At 41.5% G+C, this 26,457-nt stretch overlaps 1 protein-coding gene across 1 annotated transcript in view; it reads right to left on the bottom strand.

The window, feature by feature from the left end:
• Positions 1-25,882, bottom strand: part of SLC5A7 (solute carrier family 5 member 7) — a 30,487-nt gene extending 4,605 nt beyond the window's left edge. The window contains exons 1-8 of the mRNA XM_074930468.1: positions 25,704-25,882; positions 24,558-24,781; positions 17,766-17,879; positions 12,780-12,935; positions 8,072-8,220; positions 3,978-4,121; positions 1,940-2,093; positions 731-948 (exon numbers count right to left, since the gene is read on the bottom strand). Of these exons, the coding sequence (XP_074786569.1) occupies positions 731-948; positions 1,940-2,093; positions 3,978-4,121; positions 8,072-8,220; positions 12,780-12,935; positions 17,766-17,879; positions 24,558-24,735 (1,113 nt within the window). The 5' untranslated portion in view covers positions 24,736-24,781; positions 25,704-25,882. The remainder of the gene's footprint in view (positions 1-730; positions 949-1,939; positions 2,094-3,977; positions 4,122-8,071; positions 8,221-12,779; positions 12,936-17,765; positions 17,880-24,557; positions 24,782-25,703) is intronic.
• Positions 25,883-26,457: the final 575 nt, after the last annotated feature.

Below are 26,457 nucleotides of genomic sequence, written 5' to 3'. Positions count from 1 at the left end.
TAGGTGGGTTTTTTGTGGAAATATATGTATGCCTACATTTATGCACATAGTCAATATAAAATACTGCATTGTAAAAGGAAATTTTGTGTGACATTTAATACTATTTACAAACAAATATCTCTGTCTCTATCTCCATCCCAAGCACAGAGAAAAAAAAAACCAAAGGTCATGGTTGCTATTCCCAAAGTTGTTAAACTTTGAGCATAAGGAAAAATTTGATAAGATGTCAAAGAAGAAAACAGCAGCAGTGTTACAAATAACTTTTAGATATAAGCACAATATGGCTCAACCAGAAAAAACTGTCAGCATCAGAATTTCTTCTTTGTCATTTCCTAAGAAAAACTCTGACTCACTAGCTGATTCTGTTGTCAAATGACTTCCTAATAAATCAATAATTCAGAAAGATGCCTCATTTTGTAAAGATTCAAGAAAAAATTATTGTTGCAAACATAATTAGGAGCTGTTTGGATAAACTGCAGTGTCATGAAAACTCATGAAAGCTGACTCCCCTGAGCCAGCTTTTTCATCTCTGCTGTCAGTCACAACCATAAGTATTTTTATGACTTTCAGTTTATTCAATATACTGTTAGGAATGAAATGCTATACTTTTTCTAGTCATAGGCAGGAATGTGAAAGAGGTGTTTCATTATGAAATTACCGTCTATGCATTACCTAGTTAAGGTCTCATCTAAAATTTTCTCTAAAAGTAAAAATGAGAATGTAAACTCACATTTTGCCGGAAGGAAAGCTGGTAAATGTTCCGAGCAAACATAGAGCTTGCTGATAAAATTGATGAGTCAGCTGATGACATCACAGCAGCAGAAACAGCGCCGAGGCCAAAGAACGAGATATAGACTGGGCAAAGGTACTGGAGCACAATTGGTAAAATCATATCTGCTTCTTTGTTAGACATAGGGTCAGGGACTCCATACCCAGTCTCATTCCAGGCTGCAATATGGACACCGGTATGTTATTAGTAACATTAACAGTCATCAGCTACAGCATCTCTTGATTTCATGTGTAGTGAGCTATTCATATTGCCACATTTTCATTCACATTCAATGACCAAACTGTTACTAGGGCCAGACTGATGGTGTTTCAGAAAAGCAGTGTCCCACTGGTTTCTGTTAGGCAGATTTAATTCCTTTCAGCATTTTTCCTTATCTCTAAACTACATCTGACCACACCCTCTGATCATCCAGTAGTAAGTTTAATATTAAAACTTTGCATTGCTCATAAATGTAATTTTCCTCAATAAAACAAGTCTGAGATCCATATTTGTTTGTCCATATCTAGGTTGGCAAAGACCTCCAAGATCATTGAGTCCAACCATTAGCACTGTCAAGTCCACCACTAAACCATGTCCCTAAGCACCACATCTACACATCTTTTAAATACCTCCAGGGATGGTGACTTAACCACTTCCCTGGGCAGCCTGGTCCTGTGCCTGACTACACTTTCAGTGAAGAATTATTTCCTAATATCCAATCTAAACCTCCCCTGGTGCAACTTGAGGGCATTGCCTCTTGTCCTATCATTTGTTACCTGGGAGACCGACAGCCACCTCACTACAACCTCTTTGTAGAGAGCGCTAAGGTCTCCCCTTACCCTTTTTTCTCCAAGCTAAACAACCCCAGTTCCCTCAGTCACTCCTCATTATTACTGTTAGAACCAAACAAAAGTACCAGAATCTAACTCAAATATTAAATAGAAATTTTACATCTGTAGATACCTAGAATGTTCACAATGAGTTAATCTCATCCACTGGGGTAGGAGCAATTTCCCCTGGGAGAAATATTCTATAATATTATTTTTCAGTGTACTCTTCTGTTAAAGAAGTCATGAGTTGCTTAATGATGTCACCTGGCTAGATTATATCTAACATAAGCTTTGTAGGGTTTTCACATATCCATTGTACTATTAATTTTTAATCACTTACCTGTGGATGCTCCAATTGCACCAATGAGAACTGCAGGAAGAGCCATCACAAGACAGCCAAAAGCAGCTAGAAATGACAGAACTTGAGCATATGTGGCAGAAGATGAGGAAAGAACTCGCTGGAAATACGCTTGCCATGGGATTCCTCCTAATGTCTGCAAACACAATGGGCAGCATCCTGTCATTGGGGGCCAAACTGGATTTTTTTGCTATTGTCATATAGAGAGCAAACAGACCCATCACTTGAATGCTGAATGATGTGTTGCTGCTCCTTCATTTATTTATTGAATATGTCAGTCAGTAATAGCTGTAACTTTCATTCTCACAGGTATGTCAAACCTTTGTAAATCCACCTAAATCCCATTCTTTTAGACAAGATATTCCTTTGTACAATTAACAACACTTTGCACTTGCATAGTTTCTGTAATCCCCAAGTATTGTAAGCTGTATAATTACTTAAGTCTTAGAAAGGTTATAAAATACTATTGTCGTGTTTCATATTTGAAGAATTTGGACTCCAGTACCTTTCCCCTGCCAAAATTAGATTAGACACCGACAGGATTTTATCTTCGTTCATGAATACATGTGGCCATCTAACCAAGGCAACATGTTCTGTATACACTGAACACAAGAATCTGAAAAATTATTCTCCCACTGTCTTAAACAAACATGATAGCAACAGAAATTAAAGACAAAGCAGTAAAAGAAAATTTATTTTGTGATAGCAGCCCTTCTCTTGTTTAGGGTATATAACAGTGAAGATCCTGACTGTATTTAAAATTATGTCTGCGAAACATCACACAAAGTGGTATTATCAAAGTCTAAAACCGCAAGTGCTAACAATCCTGTCCTGAGAGCAGGATTTGAATAGTTTCCACTAAGTAACTAAGTGCCTATGACTAAACACCATGGAAAGAAAATAAAGCAAACTGCTCACTAAATATGCACAGTCTAGTTCTGCTCACTAAATGAGGCAGGAGGCATTTGGACCAAATAGTGTGTATACAGGTGTTCCATACATGTTTCATGCACACACAGGGACCAAATGAATGTTTCACAGGCAACTCTGATTCTGACTTGCTATTTATGACTGTTTTTCTTGTTAGCCTTAATAACGTTCCTTTAACAAAGCTTTCCAAGCATGTGTAAATTTCTTAAGCTATAGTGAAACAAACAAGATGAAAAGAAAATGTGTCACAATTAGGCAACTTCAGAGCTTTCCTCTGTTTACCAGCAAAGATGAAACCTTCAGGCTTACTAGACAGAATACAGCCTCCTGAGTTAATGTCATGCTTTGGTTCTCTGCGAATCCCTAAAAAATGTAATCTGGATAAACAATATTTTAATAGCCCAATTATCAGAAAGCTCTGAAGATTTTTGGTTAAGATTATTTAAAAAAACAGTGAAAGGAATCCCAAAGTACAACATGATTATAAAAACAGTGTAGAGTTGCTCAGGGACGAGAATGGAAAATGTTAGCATGTGTTGCTAGATCTTTTAATGGAAAGTACTTAATAACCACCAATCCCATGAGTAATACATAGGTATTAAATAACGAAAGCCCTCCATTCATTCTGGCATGCATGCATGTATGAATTCATCCATCCATCCATCCATCCATCCATCCATCCATCCATCCATCCCTGCAAAGCTTTTTTTACATCACCTATACCTAAGGCATATTTAAACATTTGTATAACATATTTATTGCCTTCTGCAATATATAAATTCCTCTGCCAACAATAACATCAGTTAAATACTAGCTGCACACTTTTAATTAATTTTAGCATAAGTCAACCCTTTCATATGATGATATTTAAATTGCATTCCTGGCAATGTTTACTTTGACAGCTGTGCTACAATATTCGACTGATTTTTCACTGAAATCATTCAAATGTGCAGAAATACTGAGCAGAAGTCAGGAGGGTAAAAGTTTTCAGTTTTCTGGAAACTCTTAACTAGACTATTATTTTCAGCTGTCACGGTAACACAGTGTGAGTCCTTAAATACTTCATTCCTTCGTACAAGCCATCACTTACCAGTAAAAGGAAATTGTCCAGCCATGTGTAAATGTCAAGTGAGTTGACAGATCCAAGCCAAGGTTCTTGGTGCACCTGGTGCACGGCCGTGAACCCAATGTCTGTCACTGCAGGATGGGACATTGCAAAGGGTACACTGATCCACTGTAACCAAAGAGAAACCCTTTGTTCAGGTCTAAAGAAGGCATTCTAAATCTGTGAAATTTTAATATTAACACTGATCTGCTTTATTTCCTCTTGCATGCTACAGATCTAATGCCAAATTGCTGAGCTGACTTGCAGGAAAGTCAGGTTATGTGCAGGTGGAATATCTCCAAAGTCCAGAGAGCTTGGTTTGTAACGCTTGGTAGCAGATAGCTTACCTCTGCCCCGGAGAGTGTGAGTATGAGAAAGACACATTTATACGTCTTCATTTTATTTTCCCTAAACTTCACATATATTCTTTACACACTTCCCTGGATCACACTGTAGACACACATCTATGTATAAACTTACATGCAATAGAATCAGGATTTGCCAGTATACAGGCATGAGACATTGCAAACACACCGAAGACTTGGGAATTTGTTTGTAATTCAACACAAATCTATATCATGACAAGAGAACCCCCATCTCTCTTGCTCCAGAATGCACAGTATCCCAGCATTACAGCACTTGTCTGCCTTGAAGGGCTCTTGACTATTTTCAGTCTTTTTATGATCTAGGCCAAAAAATCAGTTGAGAAACTGTTCCCAGAGACAGTTTCTGCCAGAAGGTTCTTTTCCCTCACCAACTGACTTTTTGTGCGTTTACTTGCCACCACATTTTGCAATGGTGTAACTCACAAACTTACTATGAGGAAAACCTCAGCAGCTCCTACTGAGATGAAAAACAGGCTTTGTGCTATATGGAATAGACCATCACAAGCATGGCATCCTTAAAGATTCAATGATGTCCAAAACCACACAGATTACCACAATCCCACCAATCAGATTTTAGTGTATGGGGTAAGAGGAGCAAGGAGGGGAGAAATCAAACATCTTCCTCTATTTTGTTGAACAATTATTGCAATAATGTGTGAAGAATATTTTGCAGTGCTGCTTGTTATTCAGGCTGTTTATCATATACCATAGTATTCTGTTCTCAGTCACATCTTAAACTTTGTCAATTTAAGCACTTGGGCAGAAAGATTCCCTTCTCACTGTCTGCTTGGGCTTTTCTGGGAAAGGTTAGCAAAAGTTTCAACTCCCTCCAAGACATTTTGAGGGAAAAATAAACATATTGTCAAAACTGATGGATGTTAATACTCCTTCTTGTGGAGAAATTCACTGGGATCAAGTATGTCAAACAGATTTTTTTTTTTTTTCTTGTTTCTGAACCTTGATTCTCAAACATGTCCAAGTGATGAACTTCTGAAGAGCTATAGTTTGCCCCTGCTCCACTGAGATTTTCAGTATGGTAAATTTCTAAATATCCATCTGCAACCTGCATGCCACGGCCCAGGAATTAACAGGTAATGTATTGCAAACGCATTATGAGCTTTTATAATCCATTCCAGTTCCTGACAGTAACCTAGATCTTTGTGGTCTCAAGGCCTACCTCTACGTCAGTAAACAGAACAAATCAAGACACATTTCTCTGGCCCTGCAGTTCACTGTCATGTCATCATTTACATTTGTACATCTAGACTCCTTTCTCTGCCAGAAAGGACAGACCTAAACTGTACTTGGGAATTATCTGGGAAAATACTAGTTGGGATGGGCCAAAATAGTGCCAGGACTGTGTCAGCAATTAAGCACTACAGATGATCCTGTGTTTTCACCTTGGCACTGTTTAACTTGATTAGTAATAGACATATTATAGACTATTCATTGAGCCTTTTCTAATGGGGGTAGAAAATTCACTGTTTTGAATGGAAAACAAATGAAATGAAGGCTCATATAAGTGAAGCAGAAACTGGGACTTTATGCTGGGAATAGAAGTAACAAGTAGCTAGAAGAACCTGAACCTCATGTGGTTAAAAACCAGGAAAAAAAAGGACTTCTACATGGTGGCAAAGAGTTTAGAATGGGGAATTAATAACACAACTGAGATGAAGAGTCAGTAAATAGTGGGGATACAGTGCAGGATCAGGTAAAGACTCAGTGGGCAAGATAAAGACAAAGAGCTGAGAACTGCAGATGTGGGTACAGGAGAGTGAGGAGGAAAGGACAAGACTACATGGGATTGTAATGAGAAACCAGGGAATTATGTGGAGTCACTAGAGTAGAGGTTATGGAAGCCTACAGATGAAGCTGTGGCTGAAGTGAGGAGCCACAGTAGTGAACAGAAGTGATTAGGACAAGCATCTCCTCTTGGGTGAGGAACAGGAGGGGAACAGACATTAGAGGAATGAGCAGTAAAGCTCTGTGCCAGTGGGAATGCGAACTGCTCCTGAGGCTGGAGAAAAGCTGGGATACCTGAGCCTGTGACATCTGCTATGACACCTACTGTAAAAGTGTCCCATCTCATCTAAAACCGCCTCACCTAGAGCGTGACCATTTAGATGCTACCTGAGGCTTAATGCCCCACTGATGGCTCTCGAGGTTATGAATATAGTTCCTTCTACATGACATCATTGCTGTTTATTTTAAATGGAAAATTACATAAAGAGCCCAATCTGAATTAAAAAAAAAAACTATGAGAGCTACAGATCCAACCATTTAGAAGACTGCTATACAACCTTCATTTTCTTTCCTCTCCGTCAGACACATGCTGCCTTTAATACAGGATCACATGTTATTCCCATGGGATCAGGGTCTTTAGCAGTGCATGAGTTGCTCTCATTGGAAAAGCATTTCGGTATTTTGATTTATCTACACCTTTGGGAATTTCTGTAATGCACACCATCTGTAAAAACTGAATCATTCACAAATAGTGAACATGTATGTTAGGGAAGGAGACAGTATTTTCCCTTCTGTGCAGGTGAAGAACAAAGGTATGACACAAGAAGATCTGGAATAACTTCTCATTTGAGATGGCCAGCTGGAACTTGGATTTGCTTTTTCAGGGTATTTAGCACCATTCCCATGAAGTCAGTTACAACAGGGAGTGCTTAGCACTTCTGCAAATAAGGCTATAGGCCTCACAGTAGGATGCCCCAGATTGAGGACACACACAGGGTTGTTAGTGATCACCTGTGTGAGCTCTGGCTGAAGCAATTTCCCTAGAGCTGCACAAGAACTCCAGTGAAAGCAGAGAAACAACTCTGGGTCCCCAAGGTGCCATTCAGTTCCTTCACCTTGAGCCACACCATTTATTTCAGCTTGCTTTAGATCTCTTACACACCTGTGACCATCTATTACTACCACTAGCAAACAAAGACAGCAGCTTCTTTCTTTGATTGCACCCCTGTGATCTGAGCCCTGTTTCACTGATGCTTTTTGGAGTAGGGCTTAAAGAACAGGAGTAAATAAAAGATAAGGCTGCCCACTAGCATATCACTGATAGCTGATGAGGGGATATTCATACCACCATATTCAAACAGCAGGGTCATCTGGTGAGACTTCCTATACTACGGTCTCCAGGGATGGTGGAGGGAAATTGAGGGAAAAATCAAAAGGGTGATTTAAAGCAGGAGGTTAACTAAGCTGTGTGAATAAGTGACAGCTAGAGGAAAGAGAAGCAGGAGAGTATCAGCTCTGCAGGTCCAATGCCAGTGTTTCTGGACTGCTCTACTGACTGCTTCCTATGTCTGATGCCTCCTTCCAGCGCCTGTGCCACAGTCCTATGGACAGATAGGGAAAGAAAGTCCTCCAGTCCTGTCCTGAGTTAGATATATACTCAGCAGGAAAATTAAGAGTGTTTGCACTATCAGACTGGTTGGAAAAAAGCCACAGAATTGGGCCTCTCAGTCAGTGTTACTGTCAAAGCACAGGCTATACACTGGTGCTATACACTCTTTAAAGAGTGCTATACACTCTTTAAAGTCAGGGTTCTGTAAGTGGAGATACTGCTTCTCCATGCTTTCAGTGAAGACACTGTTCCAAAACCAAAGCTGGGCAATAGGTCTCAGCAGTCATGATAATGCTCAGAGCAAAATTCTCAACAAAGAAGAGAAAAAAAGCCAAACTTACCAGTCCCAGGAAGATGCAAAAGAGCTGAACTACATCAGTATAGGCCACAGAATAAAGCCCACCCACAAGTGTGTACATAGTTGCAATCAGGGCAGAAATAATGACTGAAATGTTGACATTAAGGTCAACGATCACACTTATAGTGGCACCTAAGGGAAAAACAAAGCACTGTGTATTAGTGTATGTCACAGTACATCTGACGAGACTGGTCACCTTTGTTAAATTGCATATACAGGTGCTACTCTGGCACTTAGCCACAGCATGAAGATATTCCCCCCTCTATTTTCTGCACACCCCTTCTGCAACTTTGGAGGTAGTGGGAAAATGAAGGATCCTGTTCGTCTAAGTCTAGCATCTCTTATTTCACAGATTCTTAAGAAATGGAGGAGGGAAGGGTCCCAACAGCCATTCCTTACATTGCTTGAGCTGTGTAAGGACTACACTCTCTCTTTCTGCCTAGAGAAAAGCAGCCACGCACAGACAGATGAAGCTTTCCTGGATGAGCTGCAGCCACATGGGAACAAGTGTATCGTTGGAGTAAAGGCTGCGTTTAGGAGAGGTCTGCTGCAACGTAGCACACTTAGGCTCTGAGCAAGCCCCTTTTGACCAAGGAAGGAATGGTAGAGGAGGCATCAGCTATAGGGACAATTGACCACTGATCCTTCTAAAGTGCCTTTGAATTGTTTACATGAGACAAAGGTGAGTTTCTTTGCAAACTGGAGAATCCATCCTTCATTGTGGACCTATAAACCAAGAATTTTCTCAAGCACCATCAAGCAGATTTCATTTGTAGAAAAAAACCCACAATGATGAGCTGACCAGTCAGTCTCCACAAAACAGCTCATAGAATCAAAGAGTTGCTGACACTGAAAGGCACCTCTAGAGATTATCTAGTCCAACCCCCACTTAAGCAGTATCAGCTGGAGCAGGTTTCTCAAGTTCATGTTCAGTTGTGTCTTGACTAGATGCAAGGATTGAGCCTCCACAACCTTCCTGGGCAACCTGTGCTAGTGTCTGCCCTCTCCCACTGTAAAAAAAAAAAAAAAAAAAAGGCTTTTTCTTAAGTTCACCTGAAATTTCCTTTAATTCTGTTTGTGCCCATTGCCTCTTGTCCTGTCAGTGAGCAGCCCAGATATCCGCTTGGCTCTGTCTTCTTTATTCTGCTCACCCCACTGCCAAATCAAGTGTTTATGCAGATGGATAAGATCCCCCTGAGCCTTCTCCAGGCTGAGCAGTACCAGCTCTCTCAGTCTCTCCTTATATGCCAGATACTCCTGACCCTTAAAAATCTTTGTGGCTCTTCACTGGACTTTCTCCAGTATGTCCACATCTCTTGCATTGGGGAGCACAGGATCCAGCACTCCACATGTATCTCTCCAGAGCTGAGTAGAGGGGAAGGATCCCCTCCCTCAACCTGCTGGCAACAGTCCTTCTAACGCAGCCCAGGATGCCATTGGTTTTCTTTGCCACACGGACACATTGATGGATCATGGTGAACTTCATTGCCTTCTAAGGCTGCCAGGTCCTTTTCTGCAAACCTGCTTTCCAGCTGGTCAGCCCCCAGCCTGTACTGGGACATCAGGCCAGGATTTAGTATTTCCTTTGTTGAACTTCATGAACTTCCTATTGGCCAATTTCTGCAGCTTGTTGAAGTCCTTCTGAATGGCAGTACAACCATCTGGTCTATCAGCAGCTCCTCACAGTTTTTGCTCTCTGCAAACTGGCTGAAGGTGCACTTGGTCGGGTCAGCCAGGTCACTGACGCAACTGTTAAACAACAGAGGATTCAGTATTGACCTCTGGGGTGCACAACTGGTGACTGGCCACCCGGTGGCGTCCATAAGCCCTGTGAGCTCAGAAGTTCAGCCAGTTTTCAATCCTCCTCGTTGTCCATTTATCTAGCCTGTACTTCATCGGTTTGTCTATGAGACTGTTTTTGAAATGGTATAAAAAGCCCGTTTTGAAATCCACAACGTGCCCTGCTCTCCCTTCATGAACCAAACCAGTCAGCTTATCATGGAAGATGTCAGGTTGGTCAGGAATCATTTCCTTTCGATAAATCCATGCTGACTCCTCCCAGTCCCCTTTGTGACCTTTGTTTCTTTGGAAGTACTTTCCAGGAATATTTGCTCCATCATCTTCCAGGGAATTGAGGTCAGGCTGACCAGGCTTTAGTTTCTGATATCATCCTTCTTGCCCTTCCTGAAGATGGGAATGACATTTTTTTTCTTTCCAGTCTTCAGAAGCATCCGTGATCACCACAGTCCAGAAAATGACTGTGAATGTCCTTGCAATGCTATCAGTCAGCTCCCACAGCACTTGCAGGATGCACCCTGAGGTCCCATGGAATCCTGCCTGTTCAGTCTATTTAAATGTTTCCTAACCTGATCCTCCTCCAGCAAGCCTTCCTTGCTCTGGACTTTCCTAGCATTCTCAGGGTCCTGGGATTCCTGAAAGCTGGTCTTACCGGCAAAGAATGAAGTAGAGAAGGCTCAGAGTACCTCAGCCTCTTCCACATCCTTTGCCACTTTGCCCTGTCCCGTTCAACAGCAGTCCACATTTTCCCTAGTTTATGCACTCATAGGAACCTTTCTTGCTGTCCTTCATGGCCAAATTCAAATCAGGTGGACACTGGCTTTTCTAAACCTATCTCTGCATGTTTGAACAGTGTCTCTTTATTCCTTCAAGGTCCCCTGTCCCTGCTTCAACCTCTTGAATGCTTCTTTTTTATGTCTAAGGAGCTCCTTCTATGCAAGTCTCCTGACAACTTTCCTTGTTTTCCAGGTTGTTCTTGAGCTTGGAGGAGGTGATCCCTGTCTCCTCGTCTCTCCAGGGCTGTCCCCCAGGGGATTCCTCCAAGCAGACCCCTTGAGAGGCTGAGCTCTACTCCTGAAGTCCATTGTTGTGGTCCTGATTTTTGTCTTCTTCCCTCCTCTCAGGACCCTGAACCCCATCATCTCATGAACACTGCAGCCAAGTCTGCCTCCAACCTTTACACCCCTAACTAATTCTTCCTTGTTTATAAGTAATGGGTTCAACAGAGCACCTCCCTTCATCAGCTCCCTGATATTTTGAATCAGGAAGTTGTTGTCAGTGCACTGAAGAAAGCTCCTGAATTGCTTGTGCACTCCTGCACTGCCCTTCTGGCAGTTATGAGGATAGTTACACATTTCCCTTAGATGTATTAGCTATTTTACATGATTGCAGTGCTCTAAACCCCTGTTTTAAAAAGTCCTCTTCTTCTAATTAGGATGATTTAAATTAAACATCTTGCAATAACTTTTAGTCCTTGCAGGTATTGTAGATGGATACTCTTGACCACATAGGTGGAAGGGTTCTGGCAGTAGAACACAACATGATGTGTGACATATAAGAGCTGCTGGAAGCTGCCAGGTGTTTTTTTGCCGTATAGTGAGACTTCAGTGTTCATGTGCTTGAGGTTTACAAGGTCAGACCTCTTTCACAAGTTGGAAGCCCTATCTTACCCCTCTACAACCCTGCCAAGCAAGGAGTCTTGAGAAAGATCAAACAGTGAAGAGTACTGGGATTAAATATTCATCAGTGGGGATAGGTGTGCAAATTAGGAGGTATAATATAACTAAATTATTCACAGAATAGTTAAAATCAAAACCTTTACCAAAATCACCTTTGTAAATCACTGACAGTCTTTAACTGTCAGCTGTTAATATAAACCTACTAGAAAGGTATTCACACAACTTGCTTTGAAATATCACAGATTACTTTGTCCTCAATCAAAAAGAAAGTATATTCCAAATACTTAGAGTGTTCCTCAAGTTATTCAACTCCTATCACCTCAGCATGTAATTTGTTCTTAGTCCTTTAAGGGTTTTGTGATGAAATTGTGGTAAACAAGCTCCCCATTGCTTTGCAGTTCATCAGAGCACAGTTGGAGAGTACCTTCAAAGTTTATTTTCTGTTTAAAATAGCTTGTGCTAGAAAGCATTACCACATGCATGTGCACTATGAGTATGATTAGCTGGTAAAAGTCAACTACTGGTGCTTCAACTCAAGGGCTTTCTCAGTTCTTGAAGGGATTGCTAAATTCAGGCCTGAAATATAATTAAAAACCCTGGAAACTGATTTTTTTTCATGACTGGATGAGTAGTTGGGTATTTTCTATTGAGTCACAGTTCCACTAATTCTCTGAATCCTTTCTTGAATCCTAAGTATTTTCCTCATTTTGTCAAGTAGAAAGCCATTTAGAATTGAATAATACTTAAATTTATTGATCAGAATCTGTTTTACTTCTATTATTTGTGCTATGGAATGTTCTCTATATGTAGGTCTCCTATATGCAAAGAATTATTTTGTTTAGATGCATTGGTAATAACGATTCACATCTTTAAGAGAAATTTTGACTGGCTTCTGTGATCTCAGTAATGTAAAAGAGAAACTGGGCCAGCCTTGACACAAAAGGGATGCTTGCAATAACTTATGTCACCATTACAGTTAAAGGAAACTTGTTGCTAAATCTTTTAATGCTCTTTGAAAAGGGACAACTTAAATGTACCAAAATAATAAATGGGGTACCATTACCAGCTTTAATTACTAGTTAGCATGGGTCTGAGAACTGTCACACTGAATAATTTTGCTAAGATAGTATTTGAAGCCAGAATTTTAATGCATTTCTGATTTTCTTAACCCCTTACACCTGTGATAAATTAATAATTATACTGCTTATTCCTTACCTAAGGCAGAGAAGATGGCAGCAGCCCAAAACATTTCTCCCATTAAAGCTGGAATAAACAGTAGTCCTCCCATCCTTTTCCCATAAAGCTGCTGAAAAGGGTCTAGCATTGTCACATAGCCTTTGGATCGCATAGGTTTTGCAAAAAAAAGGCCACCTACAAAGAAAAGTAGCATAAGACACCAGATGCAGTGAAAAATGCATTGCCATTAAGGGGTAAACCATTGGTTGTCACTTAAGGGTACAAAAATATCAGTATTATTGTTTGGGTTTTTTAAAATAAATAAGTACAGTTAAAATATCCTCTATGAACTCTTACCCTTATATCTGTCTACAGAGTTACATAAATACATTGACACCATTAATATCTATGATCTGATAATGAAAAATAAGTTTGTCTTGTTTCATCTGGTTCAGTTTATTTAATCTGCCGTTATGGATGCTGTCAAAGTTTTGTCTAATTTTGGATTAGCCTAAGGGAATTTTCCTGTTCAGATTCCAGCATGAATTTTCACATGGTCCTACTCTAAAAATAAAATTCTCTAGGATTCCTGGATCAGAAATATTAGTTCACACATGATTTAGTACACATGCAACAAATCTGATTCTTTCAGGATAATTCAGATTTTTTATGTATCCTTAAATCAACCTTACTACACCAGGGTAGGTCATATGCCTTCTGGGCTCTGCAGGTGTTAGATGCTCACTGAGCATTTGTTGTACATGTATTTCACTTATGAATGTTCAGGAATTTTGATGTATCACAGCGGTGCTCTGCCTGGCTGGCATATGGGCTGGGTATGTACATAAATGTGCAGAGGCCTCACCTTTCTCATGTACAATCCTCAACTTCTTTCTGGTTGGGGAAAAAAAAAGAACACATCTCGGGAAAGCTGAAAGAGCCCTTATACGGAAACCTGTGTAGCTGAGATGTGCACATGACTATAACTAAGTAGACTTCTAGACTAGTAGTAGTAGACTACTGCTAGATCTTCTAGCAGCAAAACTGCTGAAATGCAATATATGCAATACAATAAAAACCCCTGGAAAATGAGTCAGTTCCCAATAAAATCTACTGTTCAGTATTTGGTGATCCTCAGTTAGGTTCTTCATCACAAGGTATGTAATGTATTAATTGTACTGTACAGAAGATTTCCCACATATCTACGTATTGCCTTACATGGCTTGTATTTCTTCATTTCATTAAGTTCCCCGAAGGGAAGGTACCACCTTACCAATCACAATTTATTTATACTGCTTATGTTAATGCTGTCTTTAGGCAGGTTGTTTGGAAGCAGAAGCTACAGCATTTTTAAACTATTCTTGGACTTGTCATGGATCCTGTTCCTATTCTACTTGTTATGTCATCATTACAAAAGACAACTAAAAGAATAAGAAAAGTGTCATTGGTATTGCAATCTATTAGTATGTTCATGCATCTATCAAAGGAAATCATAGATATTCTAACCATTAAAATAAATTGCTTGAAAAATTAGGAAAAGTGGTTTGCAGCACAATATTGAACTAACGAAGAGATTACATCAGTCTTAAATCTTTCCAGTCTGAAGCAGTAATATGTCCTCTAGCCTTTTACTTATAATTTTGGTTAGGTTTTTTTTTAAAGAAGGATAAACAACTCCTCCCCAAAAAAGTCTATGTACAGATCATGCTGCAAAAATGCTTTCCTCTCTGTGCTCTGCAGAGAGATATATGGTCACATGATGCAGACTTCCTTTTTCCTGCAGTGGCCATTATAATTTCCTGGAAAAAAGACTGGGTATCTTTAAAAACAGACGGAAATGAGGGGAGAAGCTAACTCAACCCATTCAGGGTTATTATTAATTTGTGTCAATTCTACAGAGGCTAAGAGTCAGGAGCATGCTTGTGGCTACGATCTTAATGACCGCTTAATGACATCAACGGATGATGACCTTCATGACCTCATCATGACATCAACTGATCTCCAGGCAGACATCTCCCTCCTTTACTGGATGTAGGGGGAAACATGGTAACTAAGAATGAGGAAAAGGCTGAGGTGCTCAACACCTACTTGGACTTAGTCTTTAGCAGTGGAACTGGCTGTTCCCTGGACACCCAGCCTCGTGAGCTGGGAGATGGGGAGGGGAAGCAGACTGAGGTCAGCACAGTTGAAGAGGAGGTGGTCAGAGACCTGCTGCACCCCTTGGACACACACAAGTCTGTGGGACCGGATGGGTTACACCCAAAGGAGCTGAAAGAGTTGGCAGATGTGCTCGCCAAGCCGCCGTCCATGGTTTACCTGAAATCTTGGCTAACTGGGGAGGTCCCATTGGATTGGAGGGTGGCAAATGTGACACCCATATACAAGAGAGGCAGAAAGGAGAATCTGGGAAACTATAGACCTGTCAGTCTGACCTCGGTGCCAGGGAAGGTCATGGAGCAGGTCATCTCAGGTGCCATTAAAAGTCATATAATGGTCAACCAGGGGATCAGGCCCAGTCAGCATGGGTTTATGAAAGGCAGGTCTGCTAAACAAACCTGATCTCCATGACCTGCTTATTGGATGAGGGAAAGGCTGTGGATGTTGTTTACCTTGGCTTTAGTAAGGCCTTTGACACCATTTCCCACAGCGATTACCTGGTGAAACTGACTGTTTGTGGCTTGGATGATCACACGCTTCGCTGGGTAAAAAACTGGCTGGATGGCCAGGCCCAAAGACGGTGGTTAATGGAGTTAAATCCAGTTGGTGGCCGGTCACGAGTGGTGTCCCCCAGGGCTCGGTGTTGGGGCCACTCCTGTTTAACATCTTTATTGATGATCTAGACGAGGGGATCGAGTGCACCCTCAGTCAGTTTGCAGGTGACACCCAGCTGGGTGGGAGTGTTGATCTGCTCGAGGGTAGGGAGGCTCTGCAGAGAGACCTGGACAGGCTGGAGCCATGGGCTGAGCCCAACTGGAGGAGTTTCAATAAGGCCAAATGCCGGGGGCTGCCCTTGGGCCACAACAACCCCCAGCAGCGCTACAGGCTTGGGGAGGAGTGGCTGGAGAGCTGCCAGTCAGAGGGGGACCTGGGGGGGTTGACTGACAGCCGGCTGAACAGGAGCCAGCAGTGTGCCCAGGTGGCCAAGAAGGCCAATGGCATCCTGGCTTGTGTCAGCAATAGCGTGGCCAGCAGGGACAGGGAAGGGATCTTACCCCTGTACTCGGCACTGGTGAGGCCGCACCTCGATTCCTGTGTTCAGTTTTGGGCCCCTCACTCCAAAAAGGACATTGAATGACTCGAGCGTGTCCAGAGAAGGGCAACGAAGCTGGTGCAGGGTCTGGAGCACAGGTCGTACGAGGAGCGGCTGAGGGAACTGGGGGTGTTTAGTCTGGAGAAGAGGAGGCTGAGGGGAGACCTCATCACCCTCTACAGCTGCCTGAAAGGAGGGTACAGAGAGCTGGGGATGAGTCTCTTTAACCAAGTAACAAGCGATAGGACAAGAGGGAATGGCCTCAAATTGTGCCAGGGAATGTTTAGACTAGATATTGGGAAGCATTTCTTTACAGAAGGGGTTGTGAGGTGTTGGAATGGGCTGCCCAGGGTGGTGGTGGAGTCCCCATTCCTGTAGGTGTTTAAGAGCTGTGTTGACATAGTGCTGACGGATATTGTGTAGTTGGGAACTGTCAGTGTGAGGTTAATGGTTGGACTGGATGATCTTCGAGGTCTTTTCCAACCTAGACGATTCTGTAATTCTGTGATCTACTGTTATTATCTTCCTTACAGGAAATAGAGCTGCTCTTAGGGACAGGAACTACTACTGGAACTGGAGCTGGCCTTCATGTGCCAGAGAGGAACATCTACAGTGGGGAAGGTTTCCGCCTGGGAAGAGAGAAGAACCTGGACATGCCACAGGAAAGAATTTTCAAGTGTAAAAAAGAGTCAGGAGGGCAATCGAGCTGCACAGGAAGAAACAAAAGTGGCAAGAAAACCTGGATAAGCAACCGGAGGAAACAAAGGGACAGATTAGGTCGGAGGATCATGAAAGAAGACTCAAAATAGACCAAGATGTCAAGTACTAGTAAAAAGGCCAATCAGTCACATTAATAAAGGATAAAGGACACAGGATCTTTTTTATAAAAACATTCATTTTAAACAGTTGCATCAGCAGTTGCCTTAGAGACATGATCTGTTCACAAACTGAGAGGATGTAGCTGACAATTGTGTGGTATATTCATCATGGCTCACAAGGCCATACTGTTGCAAGCTGTTCCATGTGCTTGAGACATGGTTAGAAATTTTTTATTGCTATTATTTTTAAGAAAAGTAAGGAAGTTCTTAGACTACATTTCAGGAATTAGAGACCACAGCATTAAAAATTATAATACTGCCTGTATTTTTCAGTCTGACCTGCATATAGTAGGATTGTGTATTTAAATACTGACATGTGATTTGGAGTTTTGTATCACATTTATGAGGATGCTTGGTCCAATTTTAAGGAAGTAGACCACTTCTATGACAGACTTCCTACACAAAATTAAACAAGTTACTTTGATGCTTGGTGAAGATCTGTAAGGTATGTGCCCTTCTGCTTATACCTGAAAGGATATTTGCCATTCTTGAATTCCAAGATTTATAGGTACTCCGATACTATCATATTCCAGATCATATAAGCTTAAAGAAAACTTAACTTAAAGAAAACCAAAATGTATAAAACGGTATACATAATTTTTTTTTAAATTAAAATTTTAAAAAATCCCACAACAAAACCTTTCTTATTGTGACCTCCATAGAACATTATGGTTGTAATAATTAAATGGGTCTTGCCAGGGCATTCAGGAGACCTAAGATATCAAACTATTTATAGCAATTTTCTATTTTTCTTTTTAATAGCCAAACCTATTAGCAGAAGCGATCTAGTTTACCTCAGTATCCTTTTATCACATCTTAGTTGTTTCATTTCAAATGATCACTTTGTCATCAGAACTGTTTAAAATGAGAGACTATTAGCTTTAGTTCTTTGCTTACCTAAAACCAGGCTAAGGGAATATCCGATAGGTGCCTGAGCCCAGGCTAGACCATAGCCTGGGACATACACAGCTTCTGCTGTTCCATTGATGTAACCTCCTCCAACCCATGTGGCTGAAAAAGAAGAAGTGGAAAAGTCTTTAATGAGCACAAAGAAAGAAAATATCCCACCTTGTAGAATTAAATTGTTATGGCTTTTAATATTGATATTTTTTATTATATATACTGTACTAGTGTCAGACATGGCATCCTTCTATAAAAGATAGTCCTAATTCGAAAAATTTACAACCTAAGCATACAAAAAAAGAAGTCAGATGGACTGAGACAATCATCAAGGTGCCTAAGTGGCTGTGCAGTCAGTGAAGATGTGATGGCTGAGTCCCTCACTACTTGTTTACAATGAATGAAGCACATCACTACCATTTTCTTTGTGTTAGTCCAAATGAAGGAGAGACGTAAGGGGGATCTGAAGAAGAACAATAAACATACAGTGGCAAACTCATCCCAGCTGGGAAAACTCAAAACATGTAAATTGGAGAAGAGTTTAATGAATGGATCATTTACTAGGACCTTCATGACAAAAATTGCCCTTCAAACCTTGATAAATTTTAAATTTTGGCTACACAAAGCACATTTGGCAAACTCTGACTTTCCTAAATGCTATATTTCCATATAGGGCTGTGACGATTTTGTGTCGCTTTCTAAGTTGGATACTTTGACTCATTTATTTTTGTGCTTCCTGAAGACTTGTTCCAGAAGTAAACTGTGCTATCTGTAATAGTTTTTATTTTATCTTTCTAAAAAACAGCAGTATTTTTAATATACAAACCTCAGACCCTAAATGAATTGATTCACTGCCTTGAAGGGAAGTTTCTACACTTGAGAATTTAGGATGTATGAAAGAATATCTCCAACACAGAAATGTATTGGGATTACATCTGCAAAAATAATTAATAGCAAATTACGTAATAAAGTTTATCTCTTCCTGTTTTCAGATTCCGTGCAAAAAGTTCTTGATTTTCTCTAATATACAATGAGTACATTTTATGATTCTGGGTCTGTAGTTTGAAGAAGGGCAGGCAGATCATTACAAGTACTAGATTTTCTTAACACTGTTTTGATTTTCCATGTAAGAGTAGTTCAGGCTTTCTGTGTAAAAATTCACAATTGTAAGATATTTATTTTCCTTAAGCATTCTGCAGAATTTTCCCCGCATCTAACATCGTACAATCAAACTTGATTTTGTGTTTAAGACAAACAATTGGAGATAAGCAGAAATGAAGAAAATGTAATTAAAATTTGATTAAAATTTCCTAAAGAAATTTCATGAAAATCTAAATGATTACCCTTTTCCGCTTAACTGTGATATCTCTCAAATACTACCAGAGGTTATTTTTTTTTAACTCAATGCTAGAAGATGTCCAGCAACTGGAGCATTACAGTTGTGCCCCTTTCAGCATCTTGAAGCATAGGAATGGAGTATTATGTTGTTGGAAATAGTATAATGGGTTTGTATGAGGGATGTGCATTCAGAGAATGTCTGGAACAAAAAAAGTGACCCAAGGAACCTTGTTATTGATAGACTTCTCAGTAGTGAGATCTATTATGCACTACAGAGACAAGACAAGAGGTGAGTGATGCTCATGTGGGACCACAGGGAGAAGATGGGTGAACACTGATCCTTGAATGGAAGAGCAGAAATATAAAGTCTACATAAAAAGTTGTCAGACATTTGGGATTTTGTGCCTCTTGACAGTGTGAATTGCGTGAATTAAGCTAGGTGGGAAGATGATATTTTGATTACTAGAGCCCTAGAATCATAGAATCATAGGATCATAGAATGTTTTGGGTTGGAAGGGACCTTAAAGACCATCTAGTTCCAACCCCCCTGCCGTGGGCCACCTTCCACTAGACCAGGCTGCTCAAAGCCCCGTCCAACTTGGCCTGGAACACTGCCAGGGAGGGGGCAGCCACAGCTGCTCTGGGCAGCCTGTGCCAGTGTCTCACCACCCTCACAGCAAAGAATTTCTTCCTTATATCTAATCTAAATCTACCCTCTTCAGTTTAAAACCATTACTCTTCATCCTATCACTACACTCCCTGATGCAGAGTCCCTCCCCATCTTTCCTGTAGGCCCCCTTTAAGTACTAGAAGTACTTAAGTTCCACTATAAGGTCTCCCCAGAGCCTTCTCTTCTCCAGGCTGAACAACCCCAACTGTCTCTGTCTGTCCTCATAAGGGAGGTGCTCCAGCCCCCTGATCATCCTTGTGGTCCTCCTCTGAACCCACTCAAGCAGGTCCATGCACTTCGTATACTGGGGGCCCCAAAGCTGGACACTGTACTCCAGGTGGGGTCTCACAAGAGCAGAGTAGAAGGGGAGAATCATCTCCCTCAACCCGCTGGTCACTCTTCTCTTGATGCAGTCCAGCATATGGTGGACTTTCTGGGTTGTGAGCACACATAGCTGGCTCATATTCAGTTTTTCACCCACCAATACCCTTTCTCTGCAGGGCTGCTCTCAATTTGCTTATTGCCTGTCCAATATCCATGTTTGTGATTGCCCTGACCCAGGTGAAGGTCTTCACCCTTGGCCTTGTTGAGCTTCATGAGGTTTGCACAGGCCCGATTCTCCAGCTTGTCAAGGGCCCCCTGGATGGCATCCCTTCCCTCCAGCATGTTGGCTGCACCACACAGCTTGGTGTCATCCACAAACTTGCTGAGGGTGCACTCAATCCCACTATCCATGTCCCTGACCAAAATGCTAAATTATACTGGTTCCAATATGGAATCCTCAGGGACACCACTCGTTACTGATCCCCACTTGGACATTGAGCCATTGACTGTTGAGTCCATGACTACCTGGAATGCATGTTGGCTATTGCGTTTCAAGCAGCACAGATTTATGGAGTAAGTTGTAAGCACCTACACACAATGACAAAAGTCAGTATTTAGAAAAGGAATTGTATTTGTTTCCTTTGCTGGATAAAGCACAAGCATGAATTCTACATGAACGATACCCACTTCCAGATGGGGAACAATATCCCATAGTCAAGGACAGATGACCAGCACTGCTGCAGCTGTGGCACAAGAACGCTTCATCTAGCATTGATTTGCCTGGGGTTGCTACTAAGGTGGTGGGTGTTCTCCAAGGGACACTTCGATGCTGTGCCTAACTCCCTTACTTTTTTCTGGAGGGGCCCAGGTCACCTCACTTCTGTGTAACACTGCAGGGGCCACTGCCCTCCCTTGGCTGAAGGGGAACAATGCCCCACGGACCAGTATTGCTGGGTAAGGTGGCATGGAGGATTTAGTACTTATTTTCAATTTAATTTCTTGATTTCTGTATTGGGAGTTGAAAAACAGCTTCTCATTAATTTTTGTGTGCACATGACTGTACTGGAACATCTGCCAAGGACTCCAGATCTCTAGGAAGGTGCTATATGGTGATTTCTGAGCGGGTGAATGGGTAGTCAGCATGTACATTGACATCAATAAATACATTAGAAAAGAAATAATGGGATATGATAGCATGGGGTTTCCACCTTAGATATTAGTTTTCTGATCCTCAGTTTACTAAGCCACCATTTAAAGTTAGTTTAATACCTTTTTTGGCAAAATTATTTTTTTTCCTAAATCAGACAAAAGTAATATAAAATCTAATAATCTAGGGAAACACTCATGTGATAATCTATTTTAATCTTCTCTTTGCCTGCCGTCTGAAGGAACAAAAAAATGCAGCAAATACCAACACCCATTTAAAACATGCAACTTAAAAAATGATCAGACAAATAACAGAGGATACGGAGAACAATTCTGCTCCTAGTTCATACGAGGAACACAGAAATTAATCTCAGATTCTTTTCTCTATAGATAGATATTAGAAAATCTTTTTTTTAGCACTTCTTTTTGAATGATCCCTTGTCTGACCACTCAAATTATTCAATCAACTCATCGAGTTCTGTAAAATGAAAATCCTGACCTAAGGATTACAAAAAGATAGAATTTTGTAATATTTATCTTTTTTTTCCTTGTAGAATAACATGTAGCTCCATCCAACTAAAATGAAAAAAATGACATTTTTGTATATGTGACATTTTTGTATACGTGACCTTTTTGGTCACGTTTGTAAGCGTTTGATTATGTAATTTCAAATATTTCCTTTGGTGTTTAAATTCAATCACCAAAACCAGAATAGACTCAAGTTTGGTGCAGATACCACTTCTTAAGAATGTCAATCACAAATTAAGGAACACTAATATTTAATGAAACATTTTAACTATATGAAAATGATACACAAATTAAAGATGTGTCTACCACGGTGCTATGCTAGCTCATTTTAATATGAGCTGCTGTGATCCATTCCCAGTTCAAGCTTCTCAGTCTTTCACATTCAGGATTCAACAGGTTTTGTGTTTAGGTGTTTCAGTAGCTAGATGATACAGCTGCTTCTTCAGGATCATAGTATACACCCAAATATGTCACAGACCTTATTCAAAGGGAGTGCACTTGTTTTAAAGCTTTGCAATGACATTTAGAAAATCAGCTATAATTACTCAAGAATTTTGAGTCTATCCCTATGAAGTCACAATGCTTATGCTCTGAATTTTATTTTAAATTTATTGCTGAATTTTGTCATCCTCCCCACCAAGTAGTCCTAGAAATTGCTGCCATTTTGGAGCCAATACCCAAAGAACATGGTAGCATTTGCCTTGGGCAAGAAAGACAGAATTAGGCCTTATCTTATAACCCAAAGTACTTCATGTCCATACTAACAATATCCTTTCTGGAGATCTTTAAAAATTTCTTGGTTTACTTTATGGGGTAAACTTTGCTTTTTAATTCATATTGAGACAAAGCTGTAAAAAACAAAGACTATGTTGGAATAGCCATATATCTCTGGAGGCACGGCTATGAGGTGTAAAATCTACATCTATCATTTTTAAGGCAGAAAATATGCCCTTGAATAATGTGTCAATTTATTAAAAATTATTGCAGATTTTGATCAGCGTATGTTCGCAGTTATTTCGTTATGGCTTTACAAACTAAGTATGCCAATCACCCTCTCTGAGACAAAATTCGGACTAACTCCTGCTTCAGTAGACGTGCCCACACCGAACTTTTGTGTGCCAGGCGTGGTTCCCCAAAACTGAAAGTGTAATTTACTTGCCACCTCAAACTTTAATTGCCATATTTAAGGAAGGCAGAGGTGAGAAGGTATGCAAATCCTGACAGTATAAAATCCATGAGTGTTTTAGCTGCACAAAGGCTGTAGGATCAGTTTGATATTCTACCGCAGAGATGATATATTACACCATCTCTAGAGCTTGCATGAAACGGGATGAGCATGTGTGGGTGTGAATTGTGGTGGTTATAGAAATTGTCTGATATATAGGAAGCCCCAGTTCAAGTCTCATCTCTGCTTCAGCTGTTTTGAAAAATATTCCTGTAAACTAGGATTAAGATCAAAATTTGTGTCTTCTTCCACAGGCAAAGCTGTTAGTCATAACCACTTGTGCAGGGATTGTCTGTTTTGTCTGCACTCCCCTGATTTAACAATTACAGTTTTGTGGCAGGCAGCCTCTCTGCAAAATATTCTGGTTTCAGTGCTCTTGAAAACATTTCATTCAGCAGAAAGCAGTCAAGCCAGCTCTTGCCTATGAGCAGATTCTCATCATATCTGATGCCTCAGTAGTCAATGGATACGTGATGCAGTAAATTATAGCAAAGTGCGAAAAGTAGAACATCTGCTTGTATTCAAGCTTATTGACTTGTACAAACATTCTTTACTCTATATCCAAATATTCAGTCTTTGAATGAGCAAAATGCCCCTGCAAGGGGATGGGAATTTCTCTTCATTAAAGAACACAGAATTTTGGCCCAAATTTCTATGTGTCTCTTCCTTAATAGATGATTGTGAAACCAGAACAGGGCAAAATAACAAAACATAAATATAACTTGATAAATCTAACTTGGCAACTGAAAGGGCTTTGTCTGACTAGGACTTGGAAAGTAAAAAAAAAAAACAAATGAAGCATGCTTAAAAGTTAAATTGCTTAATTAAAAATGGTAGGCCAATTCACTCATATTGCATTTTTGTTCTGGTACCATATGTTAGCTTGAGATTTTAGACCATGTTGTAAATATCTTCTTTGCCCAGGTAAGACACTTGGTTTGACTGGCTCTGGAAGTCAGAGAGCACTGCTTCCAAAATTAATGAAGAACTCTTCCTTCACGCCAGCTTTTCCTACTGGTACTACTATTGACAGTAATATTTTGTCAAACCGCTGCAAAAGAAGCTAAAATAATTCACAAAGTAAGTTTGCTGAAATCAGTGGAATTACAAGTTTGAATTTATATCAATTTTCATTTAGAAACTTATTCTTAATTGACACCTCCCCCCCCCCCCCCCCTTTCCATATAAACTTTTAGTCTGGTTAAACAAAAGTAACTCACGAATTTGGATGGTTTTAACAATAATAACAGTTATTTAAAAACTGGATTTCTTATTAATCTATATAAATTCTATGCTTCTGTCCCAATCTACAGATGAATATGAAAGAAATTAATAGGAAAGATAATGTATTCTTTCTGTGCGAGTCTAAATTATTTGTTCTTTTATATAGAGGTTACCTTTGGCTGTTCACTAAACAATGTTAGCAGCAGTTGGAAAAAAGTATATATATTTTCCCCATTTGTATTATTCAACATGCAGATTGCACTTCTTCATTCAGATCAAAACCCGATAGGTTATACACTGGTTAGGAGAAAATAAAAGGTGTTTTTTTACATACCGGTCATTGTAAATCCACCAACTAGCAAGCCAATGTCTCTTCCACCGACTATAATAGCTTCACTGCGATCTCCTTCACTGCCAGTGTTCTTGGTTTTCCAAGCAGCCCATATCCCAACTGCCAGGATAGCCAGGTAAAACACAACTATGGCCACCAGCCCCTCCACATGGAAAGCCATTGCTGAAGTTCTGGCTGTTTCTTTGATTGCTATTTCATTAAGACCTCTGGAGAGAATGCAATAATACAATAAGTCTGCTTTTAACAAACCTGGTAAGATGCTTCTGAGAATCAGTGTACAAAGAAAAAATCAGGTGCTTATTGAAGAGATTATTTAGGAAATGAGTATTTCAGATATAACTGAAATTAAAATGCCCATGGAGCAACAACCAACAACAGTAACCTGCAGTAACAATGGGAAATGAATGGTGTGGCTGAAAGCTACGCAATTCATAGAAATCAGTTACTAGGCACAGATTTATTTCAGTGTCACCAAGTCCCCAGTGCTGGGGAACTCTTTGATCAAGAAGTACTTTGGTACATGGAATTGGGTAGAAGCTCTTGGCCATATGGGCTATTAAAGTCTCTAGTTAGAATATAACCCACAAAACTGCTTTAAGTTGTATGAGAACTACGGATAAGTAACAGCTACAACAGCAAAACACATACTTTGAGCCTTTGTGTTGGAATGCCGTCTTTTCCTCTTTCTATCACCTCCCGTATTTAAAATCTGCGCTTTCTTTTTCGCAACCTTTAATTGTCCAGCACTGAAAGTACTGATCTATTCCCGTTCACAATTTGAGAAGTAAACGGAAAGCTTCAAAAGCTGTCGAAGGGCAGAAATTTTGAGGCAGAGGAATTACAGGGGGGGAAAAAAATCTCCCGGGCGAGAGGCGCCCCGCACCCAGCCTTTCCCGCAGCCCCCCCCGGCCCTCGCCCCGCCGCGCCGCCAGCGCTCGGCCGCGCTCCCGACGGCTCCGCGGGAGCCCTGCGCGGAGCCAGCCCGCGGAGCCAGCCCTTACCTGCCGGGGGGGCTTCGCACGCCGCGCTCCGCGAAGGCTCCGCACCGCCCTGCGCGGCCGCGCACAACCCGCGCCCACGGAAGGGCTCCCCCCCCACACAGCCCGTGCCCGCCGCTCCGCGCCCCACCTGCGCTCCGCCTCCGCGCTGCCCCGCAGCCCGCGGGGCACGGCCGCCCATCCCGCGGGGCGGTGGCCGGGCTGAGCCGCGGGGGGCTTTGCCCCCGCCCGGGGTTGTCCCGCCTCGGGGTGCGGGGAGGGGTGTGTGGAGGGGGGCGGCGAAGGCGCAAAGGCAGGATCGTCTCTTCCCCCGCGGTGGCGGCGGTGCACCGAGTGCTGAGGCTGCGACGGGGGGCTCGTGGATTAAAAAGAGGAAAATCCCTTTATAAAGGGGGAGGGTTGAGTGGGGTGAGAGGACCGTGTCCGTCAGAGCTGGGGGGAGGAAGGGGGAAAGACGTCAGAGTGCTAGGGGACGTTGGGGGGAAGTGAGGCTGACTCAAGGGAGAGTGATTGTCGTGTCATGGCAGGGAATGAGGGTTGGGAAGAGAAGTTGGGGTGAGAAAACAGAAGGGAATGAAGGGCGGAAAGGAAGGAACAGGATCGTGCCAAACCAACAGGAAAGAGAAAGGAAGGAAAGATCGAGCTGATCAGAAGAGACACGCTGAAAGGAGGGCTGGAGGGAGCCGAGAGAGCTCAGGTGGGGAGAGGGGAGGTGAGCTCTGTGCTCTGGTTGCCCTCCCTGGCACCCTGCCCGCACCACCCTTGGGCCTAACACTGGGCAAGCACCAAGCCAAGGCATGGCTGTGTGGGGCTGGGCAGGACCGTCTTTCCCCACAACTCGCTTCCAAACCTGCCTGAACGTGCAGCCGTGTTTCCCAGTTGCA

This window comes from Athene noctua, chromosome 1 (assembly GCF_965140245.1).
Source record: "Athene noctua chromosome 1, bAthNoc1.hap1.1, whole genome shotgun sequence".
Taxonomy (NCBI): domain Eukaryota; kingdom Metazoa; phylum Chordata; class Aves; order Strigiformes; family Strigidae; genus Athene; species Athene noctua.
This window is presented reverse-complemented; position numbering and strand designations above follow the sequence as displayed.